Raw genomic sequence first — 19225 nt, 5'->3', positions numbered from 1 at the left:
ATTGTTAAATTTGATCTAGCAAAGAGTATTTTCAAAAACTAATCATATATTTCATTTATATTGTTGGGGAATGAGTTAAAGACTATGGAATTGTGCATGTTGAATTTAGTTCTGTATTTTTTTTAAACCCTGAAATATGTCCCGGGTCAATTTGACCCGAACATTACCAAAGGGTGCGAAATGTGAACATAACACAAGGGTTAAAGTGAAGGCTTGTTCATAACCAATAAGCTAGTAGTTTGACTCTAATTAGGTATTTCTATCTAAGAATATGTTCCCTATTTTAAAGTGAAGTCTTGTTCATAACCAATAAGCTATTAGTTTGACTCTAATTGACCTGAACATGTTCCCTATTCTAAAGTTGCCTCCTCTTCACACTTTGTAAAAATACATTATAGCACACAACTACTGCAATTAACTTCAACAGTACATGAACAAAGTAGGCACACGTTGAAATATCTGTTTTATTAATGAACCACTGAAGAGAGGTTCAGACACATACCAAAATATGTCAAGTTTCTCCAAGGATGAGAACACATAATGCAGCCTGTACGTTTTAATAGAAAACAGTTTTTTTTTAACAGATTTTATTTATTTGTGATCATACTGTGATACAATAGGTGTACTGTTCTCTCTATGTGACCAGGGCGAGGTGGCTGTGGGATAAGAGCGAGGTCACAAGTGGGAAGCTGAAAGGAAGCTGACTCAACAGATGTGGAGCGAGCCACCAGGAAAAGCCTTGTATCTGGAATAATATATTGGCTCATGGAAACTGGCTAAAACCAACAGCCTGTTACCGCTAAAGGCTGATAGACAGATGGAAACAGCTTCATGAGTTTAGATTAGAAATGTGCACATTGTGAATGTACATCTGAATAAACTGAGTTAGTACTGTGCACATAATTGACATTTTCAGCATCCCTTCATCTCTCTCCGGCTTACATTTACACTCAGTGCCCTTTTGTTGAGGGAATTACAAAAAAACATGGCCAGCAGCCAGGCTTGTCTGGGCAGCTCTCTCACCACCTGTGTGTGTGCTTCACACCTGAGAATACCTCATCCTGATAACCTCAGGCAACACATGATAACACACTGTGTTTCTCATCACCCACATCCCCAGTGAGGCAGACGTTTAACCACACTTTTACAGAGGGAGAATAGGGAGTGACTAAAGCCCCAATCATCTGGTTTTAGCGCAGGAGTAGAGAGCCATTTAGGGCAGGATTTGGAGCTCGGTCAGCTGGCACTGGGTGTTCTGTAAAAGTCACCCACTCCGATTATCTCACAGAACTGATGCACGGATGGCACCTCATTGCACTCTCAGCACTTTGTCTTATCCTGCAGGAAGTGAATTCTTGTGTTCAAATATGTTTCGAACTTCTGTCTGCACACTGGTGGGATTTAGAGATTGTACAAAGTGGAGCTCTTTGTGTTGTTGCATTAAAGTATTTTCTTGGAAGGTGAAAGAAAATAGATTTTTCTCCTTTTAGTTCTCTATAGAGCCTCTTTTTGTGTTTTTAGAAAGAACTAAAACAGTTTACACATGCGTCATTTCTTTCATCTATCATTCAAGAGGATGATGTCATGTTTGAGTTTCACATTCTCAGACGCAATCTAAAACCTCAATAAACTGACTTCATGCATTTTTTGGGTGAGGCCGATGAATGAATACCTCCTTAGACATGTAGGGCAACGGTTGTTATCATGGTTTGATGTTCACAAACATTCCTCTTGGCAATTTCCTGATAAATGCGCTGCTTCGGGCATGTGTAAGCTCTCTTTATGTTTCACGAACAACCCTCACACACACACACACACACACACACACACACACACACACACACACACACACACACACACACACACACACAGGGTCCGGAGAAGTCAGTGTTAGCTCTGCTGAAGTGTCCTTGAGTGTGACACTCAGCCTGTAAATGCTCCAGTGATGCAGTAAAGTGCTGCTTCCTGTCATGATCTATGTAGATGATACAATGCTATGTTAATAAACAAGTAGGATGTATTGTAAACCATTTTTCATCCCAGCCCTCTCTGCAGGAAAAGTCTCAGCTGTCTTTGATTACTTTTATTTATTTCTGCCTTGTGTAAGTAATGAGATCAATTTGTCATCTCTTTAATTCAGTGCCTGATCATCGGAGGCGGCCCCTGCGGCCTGCGGACAGCCATCGAGCTCGCTTTGATGGGTGCCAAAGTGGTGGTGATCGAAAAGAGAGACTCCTTCGCCAGGAACAACGTGCTGCACCTCTGGCCTTACACCATTCATGACCTGCGGGGCCTCGGGGCCAAAAAGTTCTATGGCAAATTCTGCGCCGGGGCCATAGACCACATAAGTGAGTGTCTGACTTTATAGAAACAAACACGCTGGCAGTTTCTGCTTTTCATTGACCTGTGATCCCATATTATTAGTGTTTGTGATCTCCTTTAATGTACATTATTATATTGGACACAGGCTACAATCTATCTGTTTGTTTTTATCTGTTTTGTGTTTAGCTTTTTATCTTATTTATTGATGTGTGTTTTGTCTTTTTGTATGTGATATGGACCTTGAGTCTGGAATAAAGATTGGAATATAAAAAGGGTTGAAGCTCCAGACTATGGCCTTGCAATTCTATCAGCTTTTATGTAACTTTTTAATATATTATTTGGCCTTTTATCGATCTTGCATTTCTCTTGGTACTGTAGTACAGCTATACAATTTGGGCTGTATCTTTTATTTCCACTCCTTTTACTACTTTTTGATGCATGATTGTATATGTGTGAATCATTATGTACTTGTATTTGTGTACTTTCAAAACCATTTCTATAAGGTAGGGTACATGAATAAAGTAAATGATGTAGATTTCTAGGAAATAACTGAAGTTTAAAATCTATATAAAGGACATGTATATATACTGTAGGATTAGAACATCAACCGAGTGTTGGTTTGTGCTATTCTTTCCAACATAACTACAAGAGGTAAGCACCAGCAAAGATACAGGAGAGTAACAGTTCTCTCAACAGTGTCAAGACAACATAACACCAAACACAGAGTCTGCCAGTGTTTTACTTGTGTTTGCAAACACTGATGTGTGTTTCTGTGTCTCCCAGGCATTCAAAAGCTGCAGCTGGTCCTGCTGAAGGTTGCCCTGATTGTTGCTGTGGAGTTTCACATCAATGTGGAGTTTGTCAAACTGTTGGAACCTCCAGAGGATCAGGAAAATGAAGGTATCCATCCACAAACCAAAGATAAATACCGGGTGTATATTAATCCACAGACGGTTGTTTCATAATCTGCTAGCTTTGTTTAAGTTGAAGAACAGCTGGAATCAATAAAGCCGGGGGGTGAGGTGGCATGAAGTTGAAGAGTTTAATATTGAGTAAAGCTAGATATAGACATCAGGCTATATCTGTCAGTTTGTTAGATACTGTGTAGCTTCTTTTCAGATCTGTTTTTACTCTGCTGCTCTGCTTCAGGACTGGTCAGGCAGCAAGGGACTTCTCATCTTGCAGCATTTAATATCCTTGACATCCACCAATAAACAGGGGGAAGACATTGGCACTGATTTAGTTCTTCATTATATTTAGATGAGGTTAGCACAGGTCAAGTATATTTGCTAACGTTCCTGTAAGTGTTCATTTACACATGCTATATATATACAGCATTTGCATATCAAATGAGTAAATAAACAATTTGTCCGTTGTGGCAGTTGTTGTGTATTTCCCTCTCATGTCATGATTTTCTTAGACATTCAGCACTTCAGACTGGACTAGACTCTCAGGAAGAAAATATCTGACACTTTGCTGTCAGGTGTTCTCTTCAGTTGTTATATCTATACTGTGATAACAACAAGAGCCTTGCCTAAATTTAGACACAAACTTATCCCTCCTGTTCTGCTGTGATGGACTTAGCTGTGCCCTTGACATCATGGTATGAATTTTCCACGAGGCGATGCAACAAACTGTCCCCAAGCTCTCACACTCCTGCAACACACACACCGCATACTTTAAAAGGCTAATGTTAAATCTGTAAACTGTGTTGTTTGTTAGTCACGTTTGTAGCTCGCAAAGTATGCCATTATATCTTTCTATTTATGTAGAACTATTAAAGCAAAGAAAGTGTCAGAATGGTCCAGATGTCTGGAGGGGAAGGGAATATTCAAATGTATGTAAAGATACTTATTTGATGTGTCTGACACCTTCTCCGTTTGGTTTCTGTCTCTCAGGTATTGGGTGGAGAGCTGCAATCCGACCTGCTGATCACCCCGTGGCCAACTTTGAGTTTGATGTCGTGGTGGGGGCTGACGGACGCAGAAATACTCTGGAAGGTGAGAGGACAGTGAACAAAAGGGGTGTTAAAAATACAGGTGCCAACAAAGTACATTATGAAGTCACCAGTGTCTGTTCCAGGAAGTAAAAAAACAGTGATCCCAGTGTTTATGTGTTATCAAAAGTGTGTCTGCCCTGAGCAGCCGAAAGATAAATCCCCGCTTGGAGCCCAGAAACTGGTGGGGATGGAGGTTTATGATGATACTGCTGAGGCTGGTGGCAGATACAATTATGAGGCTGATAAATCTGTAAAACTATTTGGGAAGTAAAGGGGCGCGTCATACATCAGCATGAACTTACTCAATACATGGAGATATTTTTGAAAAGAGACATCAGAAAGATGGTAGGATAAAAATGTAGGTGTGTTTTTGTGCAATTGAATAAATGTGACCAACTAATGAGAGCAGCAGATATAACGATTGACAGCCCCAGACAAATACAGTAAGGAAATTATGAGTGAGTATGCGTGAGATGAGTGAATGGCAGGATGTTTGGGAAAAAAACATCATGCCTTAGCCAACAAAAGATATTCTTCCTGACTGAACTTTCGCTTGAGGTTCATTTGCAATAAAAAAAAATAAAAAAAGGCTATCCATATTCCACTTATGTGTTCGCATTATTGGGAAATCTCTCCCATCCTAGGCATGTTTCAGAGAACTATGATAAAACCCAGCACACCTTGTTGACTGAATAGTGTTTCTGAGCTTTCCTTTGAGTAATGTGTGCTGCACTATTTCTGTTGTGAAGCTATAATTAAAACATACTTTTGGTAAACTTAGACCTGTATGAAGCCATTGATCTCTCCAGGGGAAAGGTTTATCACAAAACCCTGAAACAGTGCTCATAAATAGATCTTTGGCTCAGCAGCTGATGCATTCACGCTGGACTCTCTCCTAAAAATGCTGTCATCCAACAACCAATTTCGCATCAGATGCTTATTCCTAAAAAGGGCAATTTTGGGCTAGACAAGATGTTTAGCTCATTCTTCAATTATGATGAAGCCTGGAGGGAATGATTTTCCCCTGCAGTCAGCCCGCCTTTCAGCTGCTTTCGTGGCCTAGCTACGGTAACACAGAGTTAAATACAATCACATCTGCATTGCAGTGAAGAAATAGAGAAGGGGGAAATGTTCCTCTGGGATTCTTAACAGTGACAGTATGGAGCTGTGACACAAGTTCAGACATGCACTCCTTCCTAAGTACTTTCACTGTCTCATAGTTTCAGTTGTAGTTAGCAACCAACACAATACCATTCTTTACTGCACTTACAGCTTTAGAATTACAAGTGGTTTGCTGGTTTAAAAGGTGATTTGATATAAATGAAAATATAACAGCAACCTTCATCTTAATCCATTAGAACGTTGTGCCTTTAAGAAAACCCTATTTTATTTTCTCTTTGCTGCTTGATGTCTTTCAAAAATATCTCACGATGACAGATGAGTTTCTTTTTTATCAGGTTTAGTATTGCACAGTCTCTATAGAATCATATTCCATGAAAATATGAATACAATAAAATGTCTTATTTCTCTGACACCATCAAGTGGATTCTTCATAAAATGAAAGGCTGAAGTGGCCATTAAATGCTAAACTTGCATTTCTGAAGGATAATTAAACAAAAGGATTTAAATGTAATTCCTGGTGCTTTTTGCAATGCCTGCCTTTTGTTCCCTCGGTTATACAAGAGCTCACCTTCTTAAGCTGCCTCTTATCCTGAAATAACTGCCTTGTAATTACGGTTGAAGGCTAGATTTCCTTTGGTTTCAACAGACAAGCCGAGTACTGGTTTACCTGTGAAGATCATCATCCTTTATCCCCCCCCCCCCATCTATCTAATTCATTCTTTATCTGATTTTCAGGTTTCAAAAGGAAGGAGTTCAGGGGAAAGTTGGCGATAGCCATAACAGCTAACTTCATTAACAGGAACACAACTGCAGAGGCGAGAGTAGAAGAGATCAGCGGCGTGGCCTTCATCTTCAACCAGAAATTCTTTCTCGACCTCAAAGAGGAGACAGGTGAGGCTCAGTCTTACTGTGGAGTTAGCTGGAATAAAGAATAATGAATCTTAAAGTAGTGTCCTCTACAACAACATTTGATGCCTCTTTGGTGCTTTTAAATATTCTCAAACCCTATCATTTGTGCAGGAATTGATCTGGAGAACATCGTGTACTACAGGGACAACACACATTACTTTGTCATGACTGCCAAGAAGCAAAGCCTGCTGGACAAAGGAGTCGTCATCCATGTAAGCACAACATGTGTTCAGGGGTCATTATTTGTACCTTCTTGAAGTTCAGTTCCTTTTATCATTTAAAGAAGGAATCAATATAATCAATTGTAGTAAAACATAATGCCATCAATAAAGCAAAGAGCCCATAGGCAGCAAGAAACAGGTTAGTTGGGAAGATCTCAGTAAAGAATGACATGCACAAAACTGCATTCATCATTTTCATTATCTGATGCATTTTCATATATTTTATGGCTTATATTTTACTTCCATCTGCAGCTTTTAAAAAACAAAAGAATCCCTCTTAAGCAACAGTATGTAATCTTGATCTTTTTGGAAATGTTGAGATTTTCTGTGTTCAAACTCCTGACTCTCATGCTTGTGTTAAACAGGATTACATAGACACCCAGATGCTGCTGAGCAGTGAAAATGTCAACCAGGAAGCTCTTCTGTGCTACGCCCGAGAGGCTGCTGACTTTGGCACCAACTACCAACTTCCCACGCTGGATTTTGCCATGAACCACTGCGGGCAGCCAGATGTAGCGATGTTTGACTTCACAAACATGTATGCCTCGGAGAACGCTGCTCTGGTCAGGGAGAGATTTGGACACCAGCTGCTGGTAGCACTGGTTGGCGACAGCTTACTCGAGGTAAGGATGGGAAAGTGAGCCCAGTTCAGATGAGTGGAGAAAGGTAGCAGGTTTTTGAGGAGCCTGACTGCCTGGGAAAATAAACTGTTACACAATCTGGCAGTCTTGTTTTGCTGTAGAGTAGAGAGAGGGGAGGCAGGGGTCATTGCAGCACTGTTGTTGATGTCCTTCTCCAGTGTGTGAGCTGCTCCACCTCCTCTTTTTATAAAGACTCACCTTTGATGATAATGTTGCCAGTAGTCACACAGTGGAGCACTGGAGAATGTTTTGGTTGTACTCCGTGACAATCACTACATTTAGAAAGACGTAAAAGATGGCTTTCGGGACAAATGCTTATTCACCATCATTATTATAGCTGTTTGCAAAAAGTCTGATAGTCAGCATTTTGATATGTGATCTTACAATGCTAAACATGATTGCCAGCAAAAAAACTGTAAAAGGTACATGTGTCATTATTTAATCAACTCTTGGGGGGGTTAATGCAGGTTAACAAATTCCAGTAGAAACACTGAGAGACAATCATATTTATATCTGTTGTGTGTTTCTGTGCAGCCCTTCTGGCCCATGGGGACGGGATGTGCCAGAGGCTTCCTGGCTGCTTTTGACACGGCCTGGATGGTAAAGAGCTGGGCTCAGGGTCGCACGGCTCTGGAAGTGTTGGCAGAAAGGTACAAACACACATACAGTATATACACATACATAAATACATAATTCAATACTGCTAAGTATAGCATCTGTAGATACGGTCTGAATGAGCACTGCCAAGTGATTTACATAACACCATTTCTCTTGAACTATGTTCCATTGTGTGTTTCTATAGGGAGAGTATTTACAGGCTACTTCCACAGACAACAACTGAAAACATTGGCAAAAACTTTGAGCAGTACACCATAGACCCTGGGACTCGGTACCCCAACCTCAACTCCGCCTGTGTCAGGCCACACCAGGTGAGAGGGAGCTTACCTTGGCAATACCAGAGTCTCTCCATCTTTCCATCCACAAAACTTCTTACACAACTTCTTCAGGGTGTTTGTTGTAATCATTTCCCCTCTCCTCCCTGTCTCAGGTGCGTCACTTGTACATCAGCACAGAATTGAGTTCTTGCTCTCTGCAGCGTAATGTTACCATACGAAGACCTGTCAATCTCAGCAGACAAGGTAAGTCTAAGTGTTTCCAGAGGTGATCTGTAGTTCAACACTGCTTATGACCCTTCTTTAGTTTATTTAGAGTAGTATTCTGATTGATCATGGTTTCTCATCTTATGTTATTAATAATCCTCAGCTAAGAAAGTTCTGAGAAATGGTATTCATTTCATAATAGAAGACACATTTAATGAATCACATTTAAATCACTATCAAAGGTCAACATTACTCAAGCTCCTTGTTATAAATTGCACTGTGTTTTGTGCTTCATACCAAAAAAGGGGGAAAAGTGAACATGTGTCCTTATTTGTAACAAAGTGGGTTATGATCTTGGAACTAGCAATACTGTAAAAGCAGTAGCAGAATCTTTCATCGAATGCTGTGAGAAAGTACATGTCCTGTCTTGTACATACCTCAGCATCATTTCTGTGATAACGTCATTTACTGGCACGCCATGTGTTGGTCCATGCTTGTGACATCATATCCTCTTTAGCTGAGATCTTGAACTATACGTTTCTGTTCAGAGTCAGAAATCAGACCGACAAGGCTTCTTACTTGGTGCCAGAAACAGACGGATGGCTTCAGGAATGTGATGATTACAGACCTGACGTCTTCTTGGAAAAGTGGCATCGCCCTCTGCGCCCTCATCCACAGGTTCAAACCCCAGCTGATGTACGTAACACACTCAAGATAATATCACTACCAGACTGCAGGGCTTTATCTTTACATCTGAAACCAGTGTTTTTAATGCATTCATTCAGTCACATTAACAAACTAGTTTTTTAAAGGTTAGCTCTTCACTCTTTTTTTTTGTAACAACTGGTTGTGAGAAAAATAATTTATTAAAGGTGTGTAAAATATGCTACTGTAGGTATGAGAGAAAGTCTTTGATCCGTGTGTGTTTTGTGCTGCGCTCTCTACTTCCTCACACAGAAAGTGCTGATGGATGTGAGAAATACTTCATACATAGATGGCCTATACATATATATAGCTGGTAGTCTGTAGCAGCTGTGTACATTTCACACATTTCTTTCCAAGGCCTCTTTGTCAACGGGATTATCACCTCAACTGAAATAAAAAGTGGTCGTTTCAATCCCTGTTATAACATTTATACTCCAGAAATATTAGCATTGACTAGGATTTAAGTCTAAATTATGTCCCTTTTTTTAAAAATTACTCGTATAGGACTTGGTGTGCTTCAGTGTCCACAAAACCCTCCTTTTTAAAATAGAAAGAAACTGTAAAACTGTACCTTAGTTTCCACTTGTAATGGTGAGACTGACTAGCAAAGTGTGGAATTAGCCGATGCAACTGTAGATAAGTACATTTACAAATGTAATGATATATTCTCACACTTTAATTATTGCCTTCATATCTCGCCACATGCCACTACAATTTCTTGTGGTTCTGTAAGTTTCCAGGAACCACTGGCATTTCCCCCCCTTCCCTCCTCCATATGCATGCCTGTCAGCAGAGCAGACAGCAGAGAGTTATGCAGGTTCTTAGAAAAAGAAAGAAAGGAAGATAGAGCGAACCCCTGAACTTACCGAAAAACACCAATGTTTGTGTTTGCTGCTGCTAGGTTACTGCTCTTTACATTATTTCTGACGCCGTCTGTACACCATCAGCGAAGGTGCAGACGTCAGTGCTGCCGTTTTCCTCCATTAAAAGTGATTTGCTGCCATTTTTCTCCTGCAATTTAGTAAACAAGTTATTCTGCAGGGCTGGAAATTGATTTAGTTGTATTCTGTGTAAAGGCCTTTCATTGTGCTTGCTTTTAACTGTTTTCATATTAGTGTGCTTATTATCTTACACTCTGCTCAACATCAGTCACCTGACACCAGCATGAAATGAATGTCAGGATATAATCCTTTCAAGAATCTCAGCTACAAACCTCACAGTTACATTCCTGTGCCATTATTCAGGGCAGTTAGTGAAAAGTATGCATTTTTTGAAAATGAAGGAAGGGAAAATATGTTTAATGATAAAGGTTTATATGTATATGATGTGCGAGTGATCAGGGTTAATGTAAACCAGAAACAGACAGAAGTACATTAAAACCTAACTATAGGCTGACACTGACTATATATGTTTCCCATCTACTTTGCAAAGAAATATGTACGCTAAATCTTTTTTTATTATTACCTTCCACTCACTCAAGTCAACATAACTGTATTTTTCCCATCAGAGATTTTGATTCATTAAACGAGGAAGACCACTCTGTAAACCTCCAGCTGGCTCTTGACATCAGTGAGCGTGAGTTCGGCATCGCGTCATTCACATCCGGGCAGGAGCTGAGTGTTGGTCAGGAGCTCGATAAAACCAAGATGATCACCTACCTGTCCAAGTTCTACGAGCTGTTCCGCGGCACACCTCTACCTGCCTCAGGTACTTTACTTTAATCTAATGTAATGTACTCAATACTACTCTACTTAACTTTATTCTACTGTACTGTACTCAATACTACTCTACTCAAGTGTACACTACTTTTACTTGAATGTACTGTACTCAACACTGCTGTGCTTTAATTTTCTGTTCTGTATTCTACTTAACTCTGTTCTACTGTAATTAATTCTGCTTTAATGTACTCTCATTACTCTCCTTTATGCTATTCTACTTTACTGACTACTATTTCTGACTGCATTCAGCTGTACACTTCTTGACTAATGTACTCTACCCCTGCAATCAAATCTACTATTCAACTCTAAATTACTGTATGTATGTATTGTTATTTGTTATGTTGATTATAAAATGTTCATTGTATTTTATGGCTAAAATATGTAGAACAACCACAAAACGTTGGTTTCTTGTAAAAAAAACAACAGGTGTTGTACAGTCCTATGTTTCAAGTAAAGTGGCATGAGAGAAATGTGTATCTGCACCAGAGATGTGCACTGCTGTAGTCTGAGAGTCTTGACAACATGAAAACAGCTGCCTTTCTCTGATGAAGCGATATTGAATGCTTATCTACCTGTATAACATCTTGTTTATTTTACACCAGTCACATCCCTCTGACATGCAGCTGAGGGACTCAATAAGGCTTTGTTTTTTCAGTGGCACATTTCTCTTCACTACAATCACTTTTTTCGCAGACCACTCGTATAACTTTCTATCTATATCTATATGGTCTTTATTCATTGATATCATCTGACTTTAATGGATATGCACTGTGGAAACTTGGAAACTCTAATGCAGCCATGTGTTATACTGCAGGATCCAGAGGAGTGGATGAAAATAATGAAGATTATCCCTCTAAGGATGTCAGAAGTAATAATAATGTGCTCAATCTTGCACAGCCCAGGAAACGGGTACCAAAGGTAACCCCACACAGTTTAAATCTGAAAATGCATTCATTTGGAATTAGTTTTATAAACATACAGTATGTCATTGTTAAATGAGTTATAAAAGGCATTTTATTAAATAAACATATGAGATTTTGTTAGTTTGAAATTCAGTTTTCTTTTCTTCTGCTGTCCTTTCAGGATGAACAGAAGACAGACGGTACAGATCCCATTTACAAAAGGAGGCGGAAATTCTGCAGTTATTTGGAGGAGGTTTGTTGCTAACTTACCTACTTGTAATTGTATATTTAACAACCATTAAAAAAGCCTGCTGATACAGTAGGATCTTCCCTGTTGTCTGTCTCTTGTTAGGCCACCAATTTGTCCAGTAATGGCTCCCCAGTGCGAGACGACCAAGAGCCAAAGGAAAATAAAGTGCGCTCAATTTCTACTCAGTTGCTGGCCAAGTTTGAAAGCTCACCCAGACCCAGCTACTCCATCAGCAAAACACAGGTAAACAAACGTGTTTAAAACAGGCCCATCGTTTTGATTTTTACTGTAGTCCAACTAGAGTTTTAATTGTCGTCCTATTGGGCTGTAAGAAAGTATGTTTTACTGTACTGTATGTATGTTGTATTTTTCTAAAGGCAACATGTTTAATTCTTACTGCTTTAATATAGTTAAAATGGTTTGCTTTATTTTTATAACATATCATACATATGTTTTAAATGTCCCTTGCTGTGAGCTGGAGTCTGGACCGTGGTCTGCAGTCTTAATCTGACAAAACCTTCCTTTGTTACAAAGTCTTCTCTTCTCTGTTGTTTCCAGCCTTTAATCGTTTCTACCTGTTCTATTTCTGTGACTTTTTGTTAACGTTCTTCCTAACCTTTCTGCAAAGACGTCTTCTTCCCTGCAAACTCTTACCTTTGCTGAGAGAGTGCACATTGAACTGAGGCCTCGAGTCCCACCTAAACCTCCTCCTGAGATGCAGGTAGTCTGCAGCTACCAGAGAAAGATATTGTGAACAGTTTCTCTCATTCATAAATGTTGCTGTCAGGTTTTGAGTTTCATTCGGACCTTCCAGTTTTTGAATTGTTTAAACAGCAGCCTGCTTGCCATTGGGTTAACATGTGATGATTACATAACTCTGGCAAAACATGAAACAGATAGAATATTTACTGAAATAGATTACCTATGCAAGTTGATTTCCATGCTATGCCAGCGGGAATAACACCTCAAAATACGCGTGCAATGCTTTGAAGATGTTTGGCAGCAAAGTAATTTGGGGTTAATGGGCTGAGACGTATAAAACCACCTGGATCTTTAAATGATCTACTGCTTTTTAGGAATGGAGAAAATACATTCATGGAGTTCTGTGCTTGATGTGCACTACTGTATATTATTCCTTTCAGTTTGAAGTCAGTATCAGAAAGGCAGCCGAACACTTAGTGCGCCCGCCTCCCAAGACCCTCCCCAAACCTCAGCTGCAGCCCGAGGCCCAGCATCCATTTTCTGTAGTGAGGCTCAGACATGTTGATCAGACGCACGCTGAGACGAAGCCTGAGCCTCAGCCTGAGAGCGCAGACCCCCCCGCTCCGTCTCCCTCCTGCCAATCTGCAATCCATTTCATGTCGAGAGTCCTCCAGCGCCTCAGGGAGGTGGACGAACACGTCTCTGAGGTGATCTCTATCTTCTCCTTCACGTCTTTAACTTCTGTTTTTCCTCCCTGCATTCTTTTCAAAACCACTGATTGTTGCATGCTCCGATCCCCAAAGAGGCCCCAGAGTGAAGGCTGATTATATATTTTGCCCTGATTATACATTTAGTCTTGTGTAATGTGTAGTCAGATGGTGAAGTCAGCCCCTAAATTATCCAGCCTGACAAAAATGGCAGCAGCAGGCCCACAGAGCTGGCCATGGGCTGAGACAGGGACACAGGCGGATTATTGGCCAGTCTGAGTGTGAGTTGAGCCGGTTTGGCCAGAGCCGGGCTGCAGGCCTTTGCTTAGGTCTTCAAATAAGTTATTTTGGATTGTTCAGACGTTCCTACTGCCTGCCTGCGTTGGCTCAAGTTAGCACTGAAAAATAGTTCTCCTTATCAAGTCATTAAAAGTTTTGTTTTTTGAGAAAAGTGATTTATGAGATACATAACTGCAGTGTTCTTTAAACAAATAAAGAGTAAACACTCAGTTAAAATACATTTCAACTAAATTAATATTGCATAAACTGCACTCCAGATGGATTATTTTCGTGACCACAGCTCTTCTTATTCAGTGCAGATTGACTGTATTTAATGATTTATTAGCCTTCTTTGTTTACTTAAATATTAGATCATTTTAAATACTAGTGTAACCCCCTCTGAGTATAGATCCATACCTGGGCACAAGACAGTGGTATTTATCCTTTGAATATTCTAACTCTCAAATTACTAAGTGAATAATTACATTTCTGTCCATACCTGTATTATCAATGTGTAGAAAGTTCAACATTGTGCATTAAAGTGCTTTGAAATCTGACTTTACGACTTCACTAGGGGATTTATTGCCATTTTATTTTTGGCTCAACCAACGTACTAGTCTCTGATTCCTGTGCCATTTCTGTGTGGCTGTTTTCTGCTCCAGTAGAGTTTGTGTAACCACATCAAGTGGGGTGTGAAATGAAAGTAATAAGGTAGCCTTCATCCCACACAGCCACGCTATTGTTCTCCTTCCAACAATACCCACTTCTCCTTGTTATTGGGGAAGTAGGAACAGAAAGGCCTTTCATCATTTACCGGTGTAATGCTTATTAAAGGGTTATTAGTCTAGCTATTTACACACGGAAAGCTCCACATTTGTTGCTGGGAGAATGTGTCTCGTTGTACTGTAGAGACTGATGGCTTTTGTTTTGTACCTGTCCTCCGTGTCATCCTGCAGAAAAAAGCTCAGACACAACAGGCTAGAGAGTTTCACACAAAGAGTATAAAGGAAAAAGCTGTTCACCTTAGGGGGTTGTTCTCAGCAGAGAGCTCTGCTGAGCTCAAGGTGACTATATCCTGCCTGCTGTGTGACCCCACCCTGACCCTGTGCTCTTCACAGTGTGTTCAATGCATGAAGAGAAATGTTGTGTTTTGTATCATAAGTGCTGCATTTGGCCAGTCTTCACATAATCCCTTATCTTGTAAACCATACATTTCATTTTGTATTTTACCTGTCATAATAATTAAATGACTGATTTCATCAAAGTGAGATTTAATGTGGATAGTATTTTTTTATATTTTTCCTTTAGCAAATGACAATGTGAAAACAACGTGAAAGCGGTAGTCATAAACCTTAAGACCTCTCAACTTTACTGTTGATTCACTTTCACCCCTCTCATAGCGTCATTTTCAGTCACAGCAGGCAGCTTTTTCAGCAAGAAAGCTATAAAACCCACTGAACACTACCTACACTGAACCAAACAGCAAACAGAACCATTTAGCGACTAGCTGGTAAACATAGTGCAGCATTTAACCGCTAAAGCCAGATTTCTCCCTCAGGAGTTGGCAGACACCAAAAACAGAGCTAATAGAGAGTGAATATTGTGCTTAAATGTATACGCTTACCAAACATAGGACTCCAAATGAATGATAATGTTTCTTTAAGAACAAGATTGCCATAGCATGTGTCAATACTGTATAACAAAATTAAATGTAACAGCACCACATACTACAGCCTTTAACAACCTTGACTCTCTCTAAAGCTTCAACCAATTTGGAACATTTTAAATGTTAATAAGTTACGGTTTATTGAAGGACAGTTTTTTAGACAGCCGTAGTTTTATCTAGTCGACCTAATGCTCATGATGTAATTAGTGTTTCGGTAGTGAAAGAACAACATCTTTTATTAATCCTGATGGCAGCACGTTTTCTTTCTGTTCTAAACAGCTTTAAAAAAACAAGCATTTCAGCTCAAGCTTTACGTTGTTGTCATCCTTCTATTTAATCATAACTGTTGTATGTGAAATGACTGCTGCTTTGCATGAGAGCTCTGGTTTTAACTGCTGTTTCTGCCCCTCATGCTTTTAATCACGAGCCGTCCTCACATAAGAGGAGTGTGTGTTCTTGTGGTGGCACTTTGTGGGTTCCTCTGCTCCACCCATCCCAAACAGCCTGCTCCAACTCCACAGCCAGATGCTATAGCATGCTGGTTAAATATAAAGGAACAACTCCTGGTACACAATGTTTGGATCACATTTCAATTCTCAAGAGCCATTGGGGAACTCTTTAGACATGATAAACGTTTTAACCTAACCAACCTAACCACTTGTGTTTATTTGTGTTTAAATCCATTCTATAATTATCTTTATTTGCTCTCCGTTGCTATGTTTTCCTCTTGGCTGAATCTAAGTGTGCCGTTGCAAACAAGGTCGAGGTTGCAGACTTCACAGTACACATTATTTATATCTGGTCAATATGAAATGTAGGAGGTGAGTGACATTGAAACGGCTGGGTATTTCTTATCTTGCACTCAGCCGTTAATGTTGCCAGTTTCCCTGCATGTAATGCCACCTTTGTTTCAAGCTTTCCTCAACAATTCCAAGAACAACACAGAGTCTAAATGTATCGCACAAAGTTATGTGACCAGTAAGAACCGTTGAACTTAAACGTTTATTCTTGAACTTGGAATATAAAATCTTAATTCAAGCCCTTCTTAATAGCTTTATAAAAAAAGATATAAGGCCACAAGGTAATACTGACCAGACATTAAAACTTTAAAAAGATCAAATTAGATTTAACATATTGAATAGCCGCAAAGGCTCTTATAAAGGATTATTTTGAGGAGTCTTTTTTTGTCAAAAGTGACAGACATCTAAGTGATCTTAAATTGTGAATATTGAATCACCCTGAGTTGAACTAGTATGAAATAGTGATAGATAAGAATGGTTAAAGTCAGTGTTTAAGCTTTTGTGACACATTGCTCATCTTCATTGTTTTTGTATCCCAGGGCGGCTCAGTACGAAGGGCATTCCCCCCGTCGGGCGACAAGTGTCACTCATGCGAGAAGCGTGTTTACATGGTGGAGAGGGTCTGTGCCGAGGGGCTCTTCTTCCACAGGGAGTGTTTCCGCTGTTCCACCTGCAGCTCCACCCTGCGACAGGGAGCACATGCCTTCGACTCTGAAGAGGGTATGTGTCATCAGATCTCAGCTCTCCTGAGTACTGAATCTACATTTACAATATAAATCCAAGCTCAGCATGCTACAATTTACTGACCGTTGCTGTAATCCTTTAGGAAAATTGTACTGTAAACTTCATTTTGATCAACGCAACAACGGGACAAACCTATGGAGGAACTTGTCTTTTCGCTCTGTGAGTACATTACTGTAACATATCCATCTTAATCTAGCAGTGTTTACTGTAAGATTTCTAACTCCTCTGTCCTCTACGTAGAATCCATCTGGAGCCAGAGTACAGGAGCCATGTGTAGATGATGAACAGAGCTCACAGTCCAGCAGCCTTGTGGACCTGCAGAGTGAATCCTCAGCAGGTACCTTCAGCTCGTTCATGAGGAAACACCTGAGCTGGCCCCTGCGTGTGACGCGTGCTGTGTGTAACGCCCCCCGGTATTTGTCCAATCGTGTGCGTAGTACAGCACAGAGCCTCGCCGCCCACCTGAGGGACAATGCCCAGGACTATGAGCTCCTGTATGAACTCCTGAGCGTGAGCTTGCCCCTGCTGCTAGTTTTACACGACGTTCTGCTGCAGATGCAGACAGAGGCTCCTGAGGGGCCCGGCGCTCTGCAGCCTGCTCTGCTGTGGCTGCAGGAGCAGATAGGGCACAGGCTCATCTAGCAGACTCCAGCTGTTAATATTTGACTTCAAATGCCATTAAATCTGTGGCCAAAGTGCACATCAGCAGGAGTGTTCTCTTTTTATTTAATTTGTAGCCGTGCACAAGCAGCTTTGTAATGTTTACTTGCCTTTTATGATGATACTGCCCTTAGTGTCTTGTACATCAGCCAAAGAGTCGCTGTAGGTTTGCTCATTCAACCTTAGGGTTGATAAAAGCTGCATTTTTTTATTTTGCAGTGGGTTTGATGTGTAAACTGCACTCTTTGTTGGGTGAGAATAAGTTAAATTAATAGTTAGAAGGTAGTTAAAATGCAAATAAAACAGGCCACAGTCAGTGCATTAAAGGCTTGAGACTGCTGAAATCATCATTGCTGTAGAACTCAACCTTTCACAAACTGTCTTGGAAAATGTATCCTGCAGTTAGATGTTTTAAATCAGGTCATGACTGACTAACTTGATGCACTTTATTTTTGGGAACTGCCTCGTCGAAGCAGCAGTAAACAGCCAGCTCTCAGTTTAATGCTGACCAGCAGACAGGTTATCTTTTGACTATGCATACCTGCTCCTGCAATATTTGTTTCCCTCTAAGATCTAAATGCAGGTTTGTGTGTTTTACCATTTTATTTTTATTTTTATATTGAACTCTCAGTTTAGTTTTTTAAGGATTCTTGAATGGATAACACCAAAGAATATCTGCAATGAGTTTCCCTCTCAGTATTTAGTTCTACTTTGCTGCCATCTACTGTTGACTCTCAGAAAAACCATTAAAGCTCAAATGAGATACTATGCCCATTTTAAACCTCTCCCTGTAAAACATAGCATTACGTTTAAAAACATTTATTTATGATTTATTTTAATTTACTGTGGACAGTAGAAGCTGGTGAGCATGCTGTTTGAATATGCTCGCCTTTCTTGCCATCATTTTAAAGCATGTTGTTGGAAGATCAACTGCAGGTCTCTTTTACTTTGGACACTATCTATTGATGCCTATGAAGCACTTCAGAGTTGTGTTTTTTGTATACAATATCTGTGAATGATATTTGCAAAGACTTGTTTTTACAGCATGACGTGCCGGATATGCAATTAGATTTTTGTGTTTTGTTGTCAGCTACCTAATTTGTTTTATGTTTTTTAAATTACTAAATCTGCTGCATGTAATATGAGCTGCTTTACAGTGTTTTAATATACCAAAGAAATGACTCTTACACACTGACTGGACTTCATACATCTGTGCGACAATACTTGTGAACTGTAACATGTAACGGTGCCAGCGTCTTCTTTATGAATGTCAGTATTTTGCTTTGTTTTCATAAACGTTTTCAACAATTTTATTTGTGTTCTCTGTGTTTTAGATTATTTTTCTCTTTTCCCCTCATTCAGCCGAAGCCTTTTATGAAGTGTGTGAGCCAGCTGGATGTTTAGGAGAAATAACATTTTGAAGGTGATCACCTGCATGCTCACGCGGTCATGTGCCATAACTGTGAGGAGGCTGCAGGAACTTACGATGAAAAACTGACCAAGAGTGATTAAAGGTTATGCGTTTGAAGTATTATCGACTAAACTCATGCCTGATAAACCGCTTCAGTGTTTGTCATTGATTCTGCTTTGGGAATTAACTACTACTAACGGAGCCTGGTTCCGGACATCGGAAATGCTTGCATTCATATCCAATTTTGTGTGTTTTTGTTGTTTTTATAATGGATATCCGAATTGCAATTCGGCCTAATTATTGTGCCTGTACTAAAGAGAAGAAACCAACGATAAATCTGGTGTTCTTCTCATAAAATTAAACCTGT

The 19225-nt window shown here is 40.0% G+C and overlaps 1 protein-coding gene across 3 annotated transcripts in view; it reads left to right on the top strand.

Annotated features, from left to right (window-relative positions):
• mical2a (microtubule associated monooxygenase, calponin and LIM domain containing 2a) overlaps positions 1-18760 on the top strand; it is a 35486-nt gene extending 16726 nt beyond the window's left edge. Inside the window, exons 3-22 of one of the 3 annotated variants that reach the window (XM_034196995.1) lie at positions 2141-2348; positions 3106-3222; positions 4221-4322; positions 6179-6334; positions 6464-6564; positions 6939-7196; positions 7749-7864; positions 8017-8143; positions 8263-8353; positions 8863-9010; positions 10527-10726; positions 11552-11655; positions 11821-11892; positions 11992-12144; positions 12518-12610; positions 13032-13298; positions 14534-14641; positions 16583-16763; positions 16870-16946; positions 17028-18760. In XM_034196995.1, coding sequence (XP_034052886.1) covers positions 2141-2348; positions 3106-3222; positions 4221-4322; positions 6179-6334; positions 6464-6564; positions 6939-7196; positions 7749-7864; positions 8017-8143; positions 8263-8353; positions 8863-9010; positions 10527-10726; positions 11552-11655; positions 11821-11892; positions 11992-12144; positions 12518-12610; positions 13032-13298; positions 14534-14641; positions 16583-16763; positions 16870-16946; positions 17028-17429 — 3081 coding nt within the window. In that variant the 3' untranslated portion in view covers positions 17430-18760. The remainder of the gene's footprint in view (positions 1-2140; positions 2349-3105; positions 3223-4220; positions 4323-6178; positions 6335-6463; positions 6565-6938; positions 7197-7748; positions 7865-8016; positions 8144-8262; positions 8354-8862; positions 9011-10526; positions 10727-11551; positions 11656-11820; positions 11893-11991; positions 12145-12517; positions 12611-13031; positions 13299-14533; positions 14642-16582; positions 16764-16869; positions 16947-17027) is intronic. The other 2 variants (XM_034196993.1, XM_034196994.1) reach the window with 2 other exon arrangements.
• The last annotated feature ends 465 nt before the right edge of the window (positions 18761-19225 follow it).

Source organism: Gymnodraco acuticeps, unplaced genomic scaffold (genome assembly GCF_902827175.1).
Source record: "Gymnodraco acuticeps unplaced genomic scaffold, fGymAcu1.1, whole genome shotgun sequence".
NCBI lineage: Eukaryota > Metazoa > Chordata > Actinopteri > Perciformes > Bathydraconidae > Gymnodraco > Gymnodraco acuticeps.
The sequence above is the reverse complement of the archived record's forward strand: the minus strand, read 5'-3'. Positions and strand labels throughout refer to the sequence as shown.